The following is an 18,044-nucleotide window of genomic DNA, read 5'->3' on the forward strand; positions in this document are numbered from 1 at the left end:
TCTGCTGCTGCGCGGGCTGCTACGCTTCTCGTTCACAACACTGCCTTCCGGGACATTCTGCTTAACGTGAAAAAAGCTAACGTGGTTTAATGTAGCTACCTAAATAACGAGCAATCATCACCAAATGTATCATGGCCATATCTTGCAAAAGAACTAAACCGAAATCCAACTAGTATAGAAGTTATCTCACATTAGTGTTGTCTTCTTCATTGGCGCCTATGGCGAAGGAAAAGCTTGTACCTATAAACAATGATCAATGATTACCAAATTTCTCTCTATATTGCTCCTCATAACCACTGAAAACTGTCAAAAAAATCGAACCAGAAATGTGGTGATGATTGATCGTTGTTAAGGTACATTAAACCAGGTTAAGCTTTTCACGTTTGTCATCATGACTTATAAACCCCCATGAGAACCGTGGGGAGTCAACCCAGCGCCGCCTCCGCTGCCCTGCTGAAAATGTGACGTAGAAACGCTTAATGTCAGATAACGTCCATAATAATAAGACTTTGGGTTCGATTTTTTTGACAGTTTTCAGTGGTTATGACGAGCAATATGAGTGAGAAATTTGGTATTCAGAATCTGCTTTATTATAACGGCTCCAAATCCAAAAAGGTTGGGAACCTCTGGCTTCATTTTTACAAAGTTGTTTTATTTACTAATAATTAGGGCTGCCATTCTTCCCAGTGGATCTTGATTGGGAATCAAATGAATGCAAAGAAAGTGACTTTATGAACTTGATTTTAAGATTTGTCACACATTTGAATTTAACAACAACTTTGAATGCACCACAAGGCTGTAAATTACCAGTTTCATTTAATGCACCATCTGTGTTTTTCCAACAACAGCAGCTGCAGATTGTTACATCCCGGTGTTGAATCCTCTACAGTGAAATACAGACACACTTTACACCGTTTAGCGTTAGCTGTCAGCATTGTAACCGTTGTAACTACTAGCTAGCGGTAGGCTAACGTTAGCTGCTGTTGAGTATAGTGTTAACTAGCTAGCGGTAGGCTAACGTTAGCTGCTGTCGAGTATAGTGTTAACTAGCGTCACATGCAGCGATGTTTCTGTTTCCTGTAACGTCTGTTTCAGAGCATCAGAGAGAAGTGCAGACATATCAGTGGCACCGGAATGAGGCGCCGAAATCCGTGTTGCTATTCCTGCAGCAGCAGGATGTGTTACGAGGAAGTACGGCAAAACAGTATCCTGTTAGGCACGACGCAAAGCCGAGTGAAGTCAAAATAAATTAATAAATGGCGGCATGCGATTAATACGATTTTAAAAAAATTAACGCATTATGCTCAACCCTTAATCGCATCGCGATTAACGCAGTTAAATCAGTTAAATCTTAACTGAATCCTGAACTCAAAATAGCCCTCCTTTAACCTACATTGTGTAATGTTTTGAGTTGATTCTTAGCAAAAAAAAAACTTTGGTCTTTCACATATATGTGCTCATTCATGTGTAATTACTTCCACCAACTAATCAAAAGTATTCTCGTAAGCGTAGAATCTGACATTCAGAATTACATTACGTGTCATTTAGCTGACACTTTTTATCCAAAGCGACTTACAATTGCTACATATGTCAGAGGTCGCACGCCTCTGGAGCAACTAGGGGTTAAGTGTCTTGCTCAGGGACACAACCCAGGTCTCCCACACCAAAGGCGTGGGTCATATCCACTGCACCATCACCACCCACCGGAATCATTCAGAATACATACGAGCGAGTCGCTCGAATGACGGCTGGCATCTTTAAAATACATTAGCCAAAGAGGGACATACCTCCGCCTTCCGCCCTCTGACACTCAGTGTCACCGTGACGAATGCCAGGGGGAGATTACTCGCCAGGGAAGCGAATAAGAGAATTAAAACGACAACGCGACAGGCAAAGCAACAAGACCAAAGTTAACACTGGAGTGGCTAGAACAGCTGCCTGTAAACGTTGGAGATACTAAGAGCTAATTTCAGGTTCGGCCACCGTAGAAGTTAAAACTCGCTCGGAATGGGAGGGGCTAGAAAGTAATATTCAGTTGGTTGTCATATACAATTTCACTGCTTGATGGGAGAAATTCTTACACAATGTAGCTTTAATAATCCCCCGCAGTGGGCCTCATGTTGACTTATTTATAAACGTGCAATAACATCTGTTTTTCTTAAATGTGCAATAACAGGTTTTTTTATATGCTGCCATTCAATATGTGCAATAATAATATGAATGCTGCTTTCAAACTCCTTTTTTTTTTTTAAATGTTGTAATGTCATAATGTCAGACTGGAATGAACTACAAAAACCCCTGAAACTCAAAACCCCTATCCCACTAACTGCCTTTAAAGCAGGTCTGTCTGAGCTCCTGCCCATCTCTGTTTTGCACACCCTTATTCCATTATCTCTGCCATGCCCTATTGCATTGCATTGCATAGTTGCACATCTTCACATCTTCACCTGCACTGCTATCATGTCTGTTTACGCTCTTTTGCACTATTCCATCTGCCCTGGCATGCTCAACTGTTATTCTTCCCACCATTGTTGTCATTCAATTTTCTACTGATCTACATCACTAACTAGACCACAATCTGCACTAACTGTATATATATCGACTCTTTTGGGGTCAAGAGAGGTTAAAAGAGGAGCTGCAGCAATGTGCAGTACAACAAAAAATATGGTGTTTTTTGAAAATTAAACCATGTAAACCTACAACCTCTAAATACAATTATGAACCAGAAAATGAGCATAATATGAGCACTTTAAACTTTTTTGTTTTTAGTTTAAGCCGTATTTATGAGCCAGTGGAACGACATTTTGTTCATATGTGCACTCTGTATGTACATCTATCTTCATCTGAAAAGTAACTAAAGCTGTCAGACAAATGTAGCGCAGTAAAAAGTAGAATATTTATCTCTGAGATGTAGCGGAGAAGAAGTAGAAAGTGAGATAAGTAATTCTAATCTTTCAGCACCAGCAGAGTCCCAGACACACACACACACACACACACACACACACACACACACACACACACACACACACACACACACACACACACACACACACACGTTTGTGGCACTATCTTTGTGGGGACCCGCCATTGACATAATGCATTCCCTAGCCCCTTACCCTAACCTTAATCATCACAACTAAATGCCTAACCTTAACCCTTAACCTCACCCTAACCAGAACCTCATTCTAACCCTAATCCTAAAACCAAGTCTTAACCCTCAAACAGACCTTTAACGTGTGGGGTCCAGCATTTTGGTCCCACAAAGCTGTCAGGACCCCACAAGTATACTGGACTCCCGATTTTTGGACTCCACGAATATAGTTAAACAAGGCCACACACACACACACACACAAACAAACACAAACACAAACACCCAGACACACACACACACTGTGTGTGTGCGCGTGCGTGTGTGTGTGTGTGTGTGTGTGCATGTGTGTCTGTCGGCCCCAGCAGAGTCCCAGGCTGCTGCTGTCTGTGGGGTGACAGCCTCCTGCTGGGCTTGTCTTTGATTGGCTCCATTCAGACGCTTTCATCTCTAATGGGCCCGTTTGCTGCTCTGTTATGGACACAAACACACCTCGACCCCCCCCGGGGGTGCTGAGAGGAGACCAGAGGGAGACACATGTCCCAACCTGGTGCTCAGATCTCTGCATACAGGTGCTTAAATCTCTCTTTATCAGGGTTTTAGAGCCTAAATCCTGACTAAATCTCAGTCAGACTTTTCTCTAATACAGAGGCTTTAACCCTTGTCTTGTCCTTCGGTCAAATGTGATGCGTTTTCAAAATGTTTTTAATATCAGAAAAATGGGGGGGGGGGGGGTTTACAACCAAATTGCCCAAAAATAACATAGACGCATGGATGTGCCTGATAGGTACAATTAATGATTACTTCCATTGAACTTTTGGGTGTTTTGTTCAATCAAACTTTGACAGATACCAGTCTGTGATCCACTCAACATCTTCTGATCTTAACCCTCCTGTTGTCCTCGGGTCAGAAATTTGGGTTGATTTCAACCAAATTGCCCCAAAATACCACGGATGGTTCTGTAACACGCTCTTCACAAGTGAACTTAAGGATCAGATCTCTACTTTCATTGAATTCTGGGTGTTTTATTCAGTTTTATAGCATCATCCTGACTAACCTTTGACACATCTGTGATTATGCATTACCTTCAATCCTCTGATCTTAACTTTTAGTCAAAATCATTCATAATTTCTGCTTTTTTTCTTAACGCAACATTTTTATAATTTCATATAAATGAGGTTTATTGACCAGGAATTCCAAAAATAAGTGTAAAACTAGTGTTAATAAGTTGGTTCTGGGGTGGCCTCTAGCTCACCCAGTAAGAGTGTTCGCCCCATATTGGCTGAGTCCTGCAGCGGCACAGGGTTCGAGTCCGACCTGTTGCTCTTTGCTGCGTGTCACCCCCCCCCATCTCTTTCCCCCTTTCATGTCTATCCACTTACAAATAAAGGGAAAAAGCCCCAAAAAAAGAATCTTAAAAAAATAAATAAGTTGGTTTTAGTGGTGAATATACTGGTGGTAATGGAAAAAAAGGTGCCAAAAAACATTGAAAAAGGAACCAAAAAATAGCACGAAAAACGTGGAAAAAAGCGAGAAAATGTAAAAGCATTGTCTAAAAAAGTGTTAATTTTGACCCGGGAGGATAACACAAATATAAAACATTTTCACAAACAAAGTTAAACTATATGCGTATGTTAATTTCATTGACCTTAGTACGACATGTCGGCATACAATGATAACAAAAAAAAAAGAACTAAATGACAATTAAAGGTTTTTTTTTTATTCCCTATAAATGATTTCTTAACAAGAATAGTATTATGTAGAATATTAACAGTCTCTTCCTGGTGCAGTTTTAGCACAAAGGAGCTCAAAAACAATATGCTAAGATAAAACTAAGAAGTGTTTGTGATGCTGAATGGATTCCTCTCTGCAGATGAAGGCGGTGATGACGCCCAATAATCATTTGTCTCCATTGACGGCAGTCTCCAGCAGTGGCCCGCCCCGTCTGTAACACAGTCAGTTAAGGCCTCTTCCCCTGTCCCATTGATCCCTATCAACCGCATCAAAGGCTCCCGGGGCTTTGATGGGGGGCCAGCAGGACGGGTCCCGGTGGACGAGCAGGCGCAGCGACTCCCCTCGTCAAAATGGAGGGGTGGGGGGGAGGCGGAAGAGACTGAGGCTTGTCTTGTCTTTTGAGATTGGGAAATTTAAATGTATCTCTCTCTCTCTCCCCCCCCCCAAAAAAAAACAAAAAACGTAGCAAACACCTGAGGGTTCCCAAACTTTTATGGCAGGTAATAGAGAAAAGAATATCCAAGCAACCCTAGAATGTAAAATAACATCTTTCTGACATCACATGGTGGACTTTTGTGTTTGCTCATAGTTGTAATTTACAGGGCGGATGGGGGGGTCGCTGGTTTTTTAATGTGAAATGATTAATTATTCACCTTGTGCCAACATGAGTAAATATATATTTAAATTAACCTTCTGTTTTTAAGTCAAGTAGCTTGTGAAAAAATGCAGAAAAGGCTCAAATTGTTGCAGAAACAATTCACCAGAATGCAGAAAAGTATGTGTATTTCACTTTTGCTCAAAAGTTTTGGAGATCTGATGATGTGATATGATCTATGAAAGTAATAACATTTAGGCTACAAAATAACTTTCATGGCAGGTAATAGAGAAAATCCAACTACCCCTAAAATGTAAAGTAACATCTTTCTGACATGGACTTTATGGTTATTGGGTTATTTTGGTCAAAGGTAGTTCAATAAAAGCAAAAATACGCAGGAGTGGAAAAGGTACTACAATATTATACTCAAGTGCAAGTAAAAGTGCACTCTGGGTAAACATTAGCATCTATAAAAAGTAGGCTATATGGTGATGTTATATGATCTATTAAAGTAATAACATTTAGGCTACAAAATAACTTTCATGGCAGGTAATAGAGAATACTCCCTTAACCCCCCTCCCCTTATCCCAAACCCAATAACCCTCCCATATTCAAAACGTTTCTCTATCAGAAATTTGGGATTCTTTCAACCATATTGTCAAAAAATAATATGGATGGTTCCATACAACCATTACTCTTCACAGGTCAAATAAAAGATCAGCTCAGTACTTTCATTGAATTTGGGTGTGCTATTCAATTGTATAGCATTTGGAGAAAAAAGAAATGATGAAAGAACGTTGAAAAGACAAAAATGTCGACAATGGCTTCAAAAACGTGGGGAAAAAAACAACAAAAAATGTCACAAAAAAAAAGCGCAGGAAAAATGTGACAAAAACATCGGTAAGAAGTGACAAAAAAAAACTTAGAAAAAACGTTGGTGAAAAGCGACAGAAGTGTCGAAAAAGACGACCACAACGTTGGAAAAAAAAAGAGTAAGCTTTGACCCAGAAAAATAAAAAGTTGCACGGTCGACGGGAAGACAACACAAGGGTTAACAACCTTAAAGTTCAATAGATCTTTATTGCCATTGTTTCACAACAACGAAACACAGTTTAGCAGCTCTCAGAATGACAGTAATGTATAAAAATCAAGGTCCTTAACCCGCCTGTTGTCCTCGGGTCAAATTTGACCCGTTTACAAACACTTTCTATATCAGAACTATGACAAAAGAATGGGGTTCTTTTAAATGCTGAAAAAAGTGACCAAAAAAACCCAGATAAAGTGACTAAAAAAAACCATCAAAAACATCACCAAAGGTGTCAAAAACTTGTTAAAAAAGTGACGGAAAAAAAGCGACAAAAACGTGTTAAAAAATTGACAAAACAATATTAAAAAAACGCCGAAAAAGTGACAAAAACAAATGGAAATAAGTGACAAAAATGTTGTCATATATATATATATGAGGTTGTATATATGCACATTCATCTTAGAGAGGGGGGGGGAGATGGAGAGTTGCAGGACGTCACAGGACAAAAAGTTTGGAAACGACTCGATTCATCTTTCATTTTGTTGTAAAGTCATAATCTGAAAAGCAACTCTATCGTTCAGATAAATGTAAAAGTACAACATTCCCCTCGATAATATGGTGGGCTAAAAGTACAGAGACGTATAATTATATAAAGTACAAGTACCTCTGGCAAGAGTCTGAAGAAACTCAAAAACAACAACAGGCAGGTGATGGTGCAGTTAAGAGTTCAAAGGGGTCCTGATCATTTGTTGTCGCTGCCCATCTGTCCGTCTGTCTGACTGTCTGTCTGTTTCTATCCTTCTGTCTCTGTCTGTTTCTGTCTGTCTGCTCCACTTTATTGTCCCATCCTGCTCTGTCACATGCAGGTCTGCAGCTCTTTGATGTGACAGACAGATAGACGGACACACAGACAGATAGAAACAGACAGACACATACAGACACAGACAGACACATACAGACACAGACAGACACATACAGACACAGACAGACAGATAGAAACAGACAGACTCAATGACACACACACACACAGAGACAGATAGAAACACACAGACCGATAGATAGACAGACACAGACAGACAGATAGACTCACAGACACGCACACAGACAGATAGAAACAGACAGACTCACAGACACGCACACAGACAGATAGAAACAGACAGACAGACACACAGACAGAGAGACAGACAGACAGACAGACAGACAGAGAGAGAGACAGATGAGAGGTCAGGAGACAACAACACTGCTCCTCTTCTCTGTTGTCGCCCCTCTACTCTGCTCTCCTTTTTTTGGGGGTTTCATCTCCTCCCTTCTCTCCTCTCCTGTTATTTCCTTGCTTGTTTCTCATCCCCTCCTTTCTTCACGTTTCCTCTTCTCTTTTCTTCGCTCCTCTATTTTCCTCTCCTCCCTTGTTTCCTCTTCTTCTATCCTTCTCTTTTCTTCCCCCTCATCTCCTCCTCTCCCGTTGGGTTCCCTCTCCCCTAGCTAGTTCCTCCTCCTGTCCCTTTGCTTCCCTCCTTCACTCTCACTTGTTTCCTTATCTCCTCTCCTCTGAATCACTCTCATTATCTTATCAATGGCACCATTTCATGATTGACCCGATTAACCCTTTAAACCAAACTGACTGCACCGTTTGCACACAGAACGGCGCCCTCCTCCTCCTCCTCCCCTCCGTCTCGGGTCCTTCCAGGGGGAGCGTGCCTATGTTCACCTATGTTTTCACTCAAAATTAGGCCCTATGTTCGCCTAAACCCTAACCCACCCTAACCCTTGGAGGGAAATGTAGGAACACAAGACTTACTTTTTTAAAATGTCCTAGAAATATGGGAACATAGGTCTGTGGGACCATAGGGTCTAATTTTAAGAAATATCTTAGAAATATGGGACCATTGTGATGTGGGACCATAGGGCTGACCCCCTTCCAGGCTGCTGGTGACAATGATGAAGATGATGATGGTGGTTATGAGCCACTTCACAGGGCGGATCATCGTCTTCAGGTCGTTATCTCTGTCTCTTTAACCCGATCCCCAAATCCCCTTTTCAGCATTGAGAGCCACACAATGGTTTAAGATGATTTAAGAATAGATTATCCCCGTTATGTTCATGGGGTACTTCAAAGGTACTCTTACTTAAGTAAACGATCTGAGTACTTCTTTAACCACTCGTTTAATCCTCCTGTTGTCCTCGGGTCTAATTTGACCCATTTTCAAAAAGTCTCTGTGTAAGAAATTTGGGTTTGTCTCACCCAAATAGTCAAAGAAAGTAAGGTGGATGGTTCCATACAACCATTGCTCTTCACAAGTCAAATAAATGATCAGTCCACCAGTCATTTTATTATTTATCTCAAACAATCAACAATGTTGCAAAAGAAAAGAAAACCAAAAAATATTAAAACCACAAAATAAAACACAAACAATCAGAATTGAACAAAAACCCCCAAAAATAAAAAAGGATTAGTTCGAGAAGGAGCAGGCGGAAGCAAATAGCTTATTTGGTCATGCCCCTATTTCACAAAATCATATTATTACAAAGCAAATAAATCATACAGCATACAGTGTTCATGTCTTACAATAACTTACAACAATACCTTTACATTACTATTCCATTCCTGTGTTTCGGTCTATTCCTTTCTGTTTTGGTCAAGTAATGATTTCTTTAATCTATTTTTGAACTGAATGATATTATGGCTCTGTTTGATGTCATTGTTCAGTCCATTCCATAAGGTCACCCCACAAACTGAATAACACACATGCTATGAACAGCTTTCATTGAATGTGGGTGTTTTATTCTATTTGAAAGCATTTGGAAAGAAATAATTACAAAAGAACGTTGAAAAAAAGTCATAAAAATGTTGGTAAAAACCTTCAAAAGCGCGGGGGAAAAAACCACAGACGTCAAAATACTTGGAAAAAAATCGACAAAATCATCGGGGAAAAAGTGACTAACAACTTGGGGAAATAAGTGTGCAAAAACATCGGGAAAAAACTTTTTCAAAAATTGTGAAAAGTGACAAAAACTGCGGGGAAATTGTCAAAAAAGAACAAAATGTTGAAAGAAAAGTTTTTATTAATATGTTGACCCAGAAAAACTAAAAGTTGCACGGTCGACGGGAAGACAACACAAGGGTTAAATATATACGATATATTAAAATACATGTAGGGATATTTTGGGAGAATATGCCTCTGAGTGTTTGGTACTTTAGCAGGCTTCCTAAAAGATATTTACTCAGGTACTTGTACTTTACTTGAGTAGTTTAATTTCAAGCTGCTTTCTGATGTAACTCCATTTCTGTTCAGAGAACAGTCTGGCTCTAGACGGGGTAAACCAGCCCGATCTGCTGGCGAGTTGATTTCTCCCTGCAGCTCAGGCTGGAAACCTGTACGTTTATCTATCCTGCTTCCGTTACAATTTTGCGGGGACCAATCACAAACTGGCTTATCCACCTGGCGCGCTATTGGCGGGTTTAACACGATGACGATAGAGAAGCGACCAAGCAGCTTCTTGTTTACGTTCAACCGTTCGTTCTCTTAATACATCCATGCATTCAATAAGACGGCCACCGAAGCACAGCACTCCATGGCAGCAACCGGTTGATGCCGATGTCGCTGCGACGTCACCCGGATCGTTGGTCTGATTGGTTGAAGGACTGTCCATCCCGTTCGGAGTCATTTGAACTATACCCGTTGATCACGTCTCTTGTGCAGTAGAAAATACAGAGCAGACTCCCCAGACTAATGTTCAATCTGAAAAGACTGAGCTTGGTCTGGTGATAGCCAGACTAGTCTTGCTCCATAATGAGTACTTTTGATACTTTAAGTACATTTAGCTGATAATACTTTTGTACTTTTTACGTATTACGTACGGCATTTTAAAACTGGGGTATTGCTACTTTTTCGGTACTTTACTTTGACAGGATCTGAGTTCCGCTTCCACCTCACAGGATCAGAGTAGTCCTATATTTAAAGACTTTAAAGTACTTAAAATGTGTGTTTTTGGGGTTCTTTTTGGAGTTTATAATGTCTTAATCTTTCCTTAACTTCTATAAATGTCTGTTTCTTGTTAATCTTATGCTATTACACTAAAGAAGTCTCACATTTCTTGTGATTCTTGATCATTGTCGGATCAAATTACCTAAATCCTGATCAATACTAAAGAAATCAACCTGACCGTTGTTAAATCTCCTGTTCCCATCCTGTCATATCAGGGACTTTTCCTTTAATCTGGGATCATCCCGGGATTAGCTGCCCTGCCTGTTATATTAAACCACTCAGGAACCTAAAGGCTCTGTTAAATGTCATGTATAAGTAATGACTGTATATGATGAGCAGTTTAGCACTCAATGAAAAAGAGCCTCAAAAGTTTGATTAATGAAAGATTCTCGTGTGTAAATCTGCAGCTAACTAATGATTCTTTTATCATCAATTCAATCTGCCAAGAAAATAAAAATAAATCCTCATTACAATTTCCCAAAGCCTAGCAGGGTTCAACAATAAGGGTTGCCCGATGGCCCAGTGTAAAGATATTTCGTAAATCTCGTTATTTATATTTCAAGTCCTTCTCACTACGACAAAACAGACAAGACATGCAAAAAGCAGAAATAGGGCGCCCGGGTGTCTCAGTTGGTAGAGCGGGCGCCCATATATAGGCCTAGAAGATTACTCCTCGACGCAGCGGCCCAGGTTCGACCTGTCCTGCGGCCCTTTGCTGCGTGTCATTCCCCGTCTCTCTCTCTCCCCTTTCATTGCTTCAGCTGTCCTATAAATAAAGGCCGAAAATGCCCAAAAAATAATCTTTTTTGTAAAAAATGTAAATAAAACTAGAACTAAATAAATAAAGACACAAAACAAGCCGATCAAACAACGTGATGAATGCACTCAGATAACACGTTTGTCGTAGTCCCTAAGATTAATGTCAACATTTATCAAATCTAATTCTCTATGAGATTGATATATCGACAAAAAGTCTGAGGTTCTGTCTTTACTCTCTCTCTCTCTCTCTCTCTCTCTCTCTCTCTCCCTCTCTCTCTCTCTCTCTCTCTCTCTCTCGCTCCCTCTCTCTCTCTCTCTCTCTCTCTCTCTCTCTCTCTCTCTCTCTCTCTCTCTCTCCCTCTCTCTCTCTCTCTCTCTCTCTCTCTCTCTCTCTCTCTCTCTCTCTCTCTCTCTCTCTCTCTCTCTCTCTCTCTCTCTCTCTCTCTCTCTCCCTCTTTCTCTCTCCCTCTCTCTCTCCCTCCCTCTCTCTCTCTCTCTCTCTCTCTCTCTCTCTCCCTCTCTCCCTCCCTCTCTCTCTCTCTCTCTCTCTCTCTCTCTCTCTCTCTCTCCCTCTCTCTCTCTCTCTCTCTCTTTCTCTCTCTCCCCTTTTATGTCTAAGCTGTTTTATCAAATAAAGGCCTAAAATGCCAAAAAATAATCTTTTAAGAAAAAAAAAAAGCTCTCCAATCTGGATTTTGGACAGTCAGACGACACAGATTATCTTTTTATTTGATTTTTTATTTGATTTCCAAACACATACGACCCTGCATAAAGTCCAGATAAGGACAGACAACAGAAGAGATGTGTCAGGACTCAGGAGACGTTAAGTCTCAGACTCACTGGAGCCTGGCTGTAACAGCCTCATTGAGACTGAATGAGACGTCTTAATTACTCCAGTTGTGAAAACTAAAAGAGGGGAGGGAGGAAACGTGCTTTGATCTTGTGGGGGCTGAGGGAGTTTGATGCCTCCTATAAATACAGACAAGCTGTGACAAAGGGGGGGCAGTCAAAAAACTCTCAGGAACAGGACAGACCAGCACACCTTCTCCTGCACTCTGGACACAACTTTTAAAGGATTTTACTCTTTCGGTGTTACTTCTTTTCAGGACATAAACTCCCGCAGCACTCTGAAGCCATGAGGGGATCTTTTTCTATCGAGTGGATGGCCCAGAGCAGCCAGCAGCCGGAGAACGCCTCTGCCTCTGGACCGGGACCGGGACCCGCCGCCTGTGGGACGCATACAGAGAGTCTGCCGGGTTTTTACCACAGACAGAAGTGTGAAAATGTACCCGAGCAGAAAGAAAGCAGGAGCCATGGCCTCGATGCTTTCAGTCTGAGCACTCGGCAGCACCAAACCTCTCTTAATAATCCAGGTTAGTTCAGTCCGGTCACGGAAAGTCAAGTATTTACTCAAGTACTCGTATATTTTGCTTGGGGTATTCCCATTTTATACATCTGCTACAGTACATTGATCTGAAAGCTATAGTTTCTTTACAAGTTAATATTTTATGTACAAACTGTGGGATCAGCTTGTAAAAATACATAACTTTGCAACACTTTAAGTATCTATAAGTACATTTAAGTGTTTATTAATGTGCAGTATTTGACACCAAGTATAACTATAGCTCACATGAAAAGATGTATTATATTCTAACAAGTTTACAAACAGTAACTTTTTGAATGCAGGGCTTTTACGTGGAGTGATGTGTCTTTAAATAATTGGCAATACACTTGCAAATACATTGACTAAAGTAGTATTTTATGATGCTTTACTTACTCGTACTCTACACTTCTACTGCAGCTTCAGTTACTTTACAAATGAAGTTTCTTTACAAACATTAGAAGATCTTATAAAATCTGATGTTTTATAAATGAATGACTCTAACCGTTTAGTCTATTGACAGAAATAATCATTTAAGTTGTCTTTCTTTTAAGACTTTAACTTTAACTAAGACTTTTTAGACTTTTAACTAACATTTTGCTGATTACACTTACATACGTTTATCCAAAGTAACATTTTGAATGCAGGACTTTTACTGTGACTGAGTATTTATTTTTTTTACAGTGTGGTATTTTACTTCAGAAAAAAGGATCTGAAAACTTCCAACCTAACGTGATATTTTTTTCTCTCTGCAGCGACTGAAACGGGTTTCAGCAGCGGGACGGAGGAGGAGACGTCCGGCTACGAGAGCGAGGAGGGTCACTCCCTCTCCCCCTCGGCCCCCGCCGACTGCCCCTCCCCCTCCGACTCACCACCTTCCCCTCCGTCGGGGCGGAGGCCTCGCACGGCGTTCACGGCGGAGCAGATCAGCAGTCTGGAGAAAGCCTTCAAGAGGAACGCTTACCTGGGAACACAAGACAAGGCCGACCTCTGCAAGAAGCTCGACCTGTCGGACAAACAGGTAACAGTCCTACACTCGTCTAATATTGACTGTTGATTTGCGTCTGCTTTATTCCCTTATAATGCCCATATTTAATGCTGTCTTTATCCTTGCACTGCTGTAGTTTCTATATTACTATGTCTACATCGTTCTCTTATATTGTCCATATTTAATGCTGGTCTCTAGACTTTATCCTCGCACTATTGGACTTATTTGCACTACCACCATGACACACCCTCTCATAGAGCACCTCACCATGCAGACTGAATCACAGGGTCAGTCCCTGCCCGGTCACTGCAAGCCTCTCATGCTTATACATCCCTTTAGTACATTCATGTGGATTTTTTATTAAGTATCTTTTCTTTTATTGTCCATATTATTCATGTGGATCTGTTATTTTATCATCCTGTTAATGATGTGTGTGTATGTTGTGTGTGATGTCTTTAATCTACTGGGACCTTGAAGTTCCCCTAAGGGATCAATAAAGTGTCTATCTAATCAATAGATCATAATCAATATGTGAGACAGCTGTGTTCACTAAAGACATCTTTAACATCATCTTAACTTGTCTTCTGCGTTTAAAAACCTTCACATGACAGGTGTTTTAAAAGCTGGTTCCAGTATTTTTTAGACTCAATACGTTGCAGCAGTGCCAGTAAACTAAATACATAAAATAACATATTTTAAAGACTTTTTGTAGGGCTTGTTTGGGAGACTATTTTTGTGGATTTTTTTGTATTTGTGTTTTTATTTTGTTTATATATTCACTTATTTGTTGGTTAGGTTTGTTGTATTTTTATTTATTTATTTTTTTTAATGTTTTTTTCATTATTTTGGGGACTTGGACTCAGTATTTTAAATTGTTTTATTTAATAAATTTATTTCTTCAGTATTTTATTTTAGTTTAGCCTATTCATAGTATAATATTCTTGTATTATTATAACATTTTTCAATGTATTTATGTTATTATTCCAGGGACATTGACTCAGATTTTGAAATGTTCACGTTTTTATTTTATACATCTGTTTTTTTAGCTGTATTAAATATAAATATATTATTGATTTATTAATTAGGCTACATTTATTTAATTCCCAGTAACATACTTTGACCTCTGTATTTTTTAAACATCCTGCCTTCACTAATCGAGAGAAATGTTAAAATTCTGTGTCTGAAAAAAACACTTTGTCTTACGAGTCTTTCTTGTTTCTCTCTCAGATCAGGAACTGGTTCCAGAACAGGCGGATGAAGCTAAAGAGGACGGTGCAGGACGCCCTGGCTCACGCCTGCCAGGCGAGCGTCGCCTCTCAGTTGATGCACTACCCCGAGCTGCAGGCCTACAGGCCGGGGCCGTACGCTAGATACCACTCAGCAGCGGTGCAGGACGGCCCCGTCGCTGCCTCCTACCTCCACCCACACAGCCTACAGTACAGCTCGGCTCGGCCCAGCGTCGCCTCTCTGCCCCTGGACTCTTTCTACCAGTACGGCAGCCTCCCCGGAGTCATGCTGCCCTCTGGCACAACGCCACTCCTACCCGGAGCCTACCCGGCTTACCCTCAGTATTACTGACACTCTGTAAAGATTAGGGATGTGACGAGACACTCAACTCACCATTCCATTTTAGGTTCATGATACGATACGAAAAAAGATCCCGCACTCTGCTCTCCCCGCACGTTTCGGTCTCTCTGGACCTTCATCAAGAGTATTTTAAATACCCCAGAGGAACCGAAACAGAACCGAAACGTTAGTTAGATTAGATTAGATTAGATTCAACCTTATTGTCATTGTGCAGAGTACAAGTACAAAGACAACGAAATGCAGTTTGCGTCAAACCAGAAGTGCAAAAAGAGCAGAAAAGTGCAATGTGATATACAAAGTATAGACAGGACAACAAATATAGTGCAGTGTAGACAGTAGTGTACAGTTGGTTTACAGAAGGTGGTTTGGAGTAATATAAATTAAATATAAATACGTTATAAGAGCAGAATAAATATGGCTATGTAATATGAACAATGTATGAACAACATGTACAGATATGTGCAATGTAGTAGCAGTAGCAAGAGCAGTAAGAGCAGAGTGCAGGAGCTTCCTTTTTCAAGTCTGTTGTGATATTTTCCATCATTAGAATGGTTGGATGTGTGAGCTGTTTTAACAGAATGAGCTGCACACAAATGACTGAAAAAGTATTCCTTTATTTATATAAACTGTGCTAAAACAACAGACGTGCTGGTGCAACTGACATTTTATTTTATCTTAAATAACAAAACTAAATTAAATTAATTAATAATTAACAAATCCCACATTTCAAAAATAACTTAATAAATAGAAAAAAAAATATCTTTAAATAAATTCAGTAAGAAGATGTAGTGACGTCTGAAGTCAAGAAGTAAAATCTAAAGTAGATTAACGCTCGTGTTGTCTTCGCGGGTCAAAATTGAAAATGAACTTTTTTTGGTGCTTTTTCTGACATTTTTGTCACTTTTTTAAACGTTTTTGTCACTTTTTTCAACGCTTTTTTAAATGTATGGTCAATAAACCTAACTTACATGACATTATACCAAATGTTTGCGTTTAAAAAGCAGACATAATACATTATTTTGACTATTATCATATGTTAAGATCAGAGGATGTTGTGGTTGATCACAGACTGTCAAAGTTTTTAACCTTTATTTATCCAGGTAAGTTGATTGAGAACAACTTCTCGTTTGCAACGACGACCTGTCACATTCACCCAGTTCCACACATTCATACCTGGAAGCTGCCCAGTACAACCACAGTCTGACCTGCTGGCCACTGAGCAGCTCCACTGGAGCGGTTGGAGGTTAAGGGCCTTGCTCAAGGGCACCTCAGTGGTGGTAATGAGGGAGGGACAAGCGCTGCTCTTTCACTTTCCCCACCCAGATTTCATCCTGTCGGTCTGGGGATTGAACCCAGTCCCAAGCTCGCTTCTCTAACCTCTAGGCCACCACTGCCCAGGATACGGTTTTGAAACCATTTAAAAAATATATATATCTAAATGCTATAAAATTGAATAAAACACCCAAAAATAATCATTATTTTTGTTTAAATGTTGTATGGGTTCCATACAACGTACATCCATGTTATTTTTGGGCAATTTGGTTCAAAGAAGCCCATATTTCTGGTCATATTTGACCCGAGGACAACACAAGGGTTAAGCTCTAGGCTGTTTAGAAACCGCGATTACATATTTTAACTTAACCGGTTGTTAACTTCACACATGACGTGTAGCTGCTGTAATCTTTACTGTGATACTTCGTCACACAAAATGAGATTGTGTTCCTTTTATTCCTCTCACCCCAACAGGATGGATGCTGATAGAAATGTAAGGAACGTGGCACAGTTACTGCTGTGAAAGCTTGAATCGTAAATTAAACAGGGTGGTGTGCAATATTGTGATTTATGTGTGTACAGTATATCTCTGCTTGAAACGGATGTATAGTTTGGATATATTTAAATTTGAATATATGAAGTGGGTTTTTTTTTACTTGATTTGTGTTGTTGTGTCACTGGGAAATCAGATCGTTAAAATAAAATCATTATTACAACGTTACAGGTCATCAGATGTGTTTTTATCTGTAGGCAACGTTACTCTATCCTGTCTCTTCCTGTGGGGAAAAGTAACTAAATACATTTACTTCAGTACTCAGAGTTTCTGCAGGTTTCACCAAGTCAAATGTAAGACTTTTTAAGATCATTATGAATGACATTTAAGACCTTTATCACTACAACATCAACTAACTTCTTTTTTTTTTTTTTTTTAACTATCGCTAAAATTTTACTTTTACTTTACCCAAAGCTGAACCAATAACACAAAAGCTGATTGGCTGCAATAATACACTACCGGTCAAAAGTTTGGGGTCACTTAGAAATGTCCATTCCACTCCATTATAGACAGAACACCAGCTGAGATCAGTTGCATTGTTTTTTTAATCAGGGCAGCAGTTTTCAGATTACATTATGTGTTTACATCTTTGCAAAAGGGCTCTCGACTGTTGTAGAAAGACGTGGCTGATATTTAATGCAATATCTACATCGCCCATTATCAGCAACCATTCATCCAATGCCCCAAAGGCCCATTCTGTTTACTAATCTGATATCATTTTAAAAGGCTAACTGAGGAAACATTGGAGAACCATTTTGCAATTATGTAATTTCAAGACACTTTACAAATGGAGTAGGTCTAGACCACACTCTATAATTTACAAAGCCCCAACAATTCCAATAATTCCCCCCAGAGCAAGCATTTAGTGCGATAGTGGCGAGGAAAAACTTCCTTTTAGGGAGAAACCTGGGACAGACCCAGACTCTTGGTAGGCGGTGTCTGACGGTGCCGGTTGGGGGTGTGATGAACAGTGGCAATAATAGTCACAATAAAGATAATGGAACAGTGACTACAATGGTAGTGGTAGTTCATGTCATAGCAGGGCATAGCAGAGCGTAGCAGGGTGTAGCGTGG

The 18,044-nt window shown here is 40.1% G+C and overlaps 1 protein-coding gene across 1 annotated transcript in view; it reads left to right on the forward strand.

Moving 5' to 3' along the window:
• The window catches only part of ved (ventrally expressed dharma/bozozok antagonist), a 24,712-nt gene extending 8,479 nt beyond the window's left edge, over positions 1-16,233 (forward strand). The window contains exons 2-4 of the mRNA XM_078271522.1: positions 12,296-12,562; positions 13,326-13,591; positions 14,786-16,233. Coding sequence (XP_078127648.1) covers positions 12,325-12,562; positions 13,326-13,591; positions 14,786-15,136 — 855 coding nt within the window. The 5' untranslated portion in view covers positions 12,296-12,324 and the 3' untranslated portion in view covers positions 15,137-16,233. The remainder of the gene's footprint in view (positions 1-12,295; positions 12,563-13,325; positions 13,592-14,785) is intronic.
• The last annotated feature ends 1,811 nt before the right edge of the window (positions 16,234-18,044 follow it).

Source organism: Sander vitreus, chromosome 16 (genome assembly GCF_031162955.1).
Source record: "Sander vitreus isolate 19-12246 chromosome 16, sanVit1, whole genome shotgun sequence".
Taxonomy (NCBI): domain Eukaryota; kingdom Metazoa; phylum Chordata; class Actinopteri; order Perciformes; family Percidae; genus Sander; species Sander vitreus.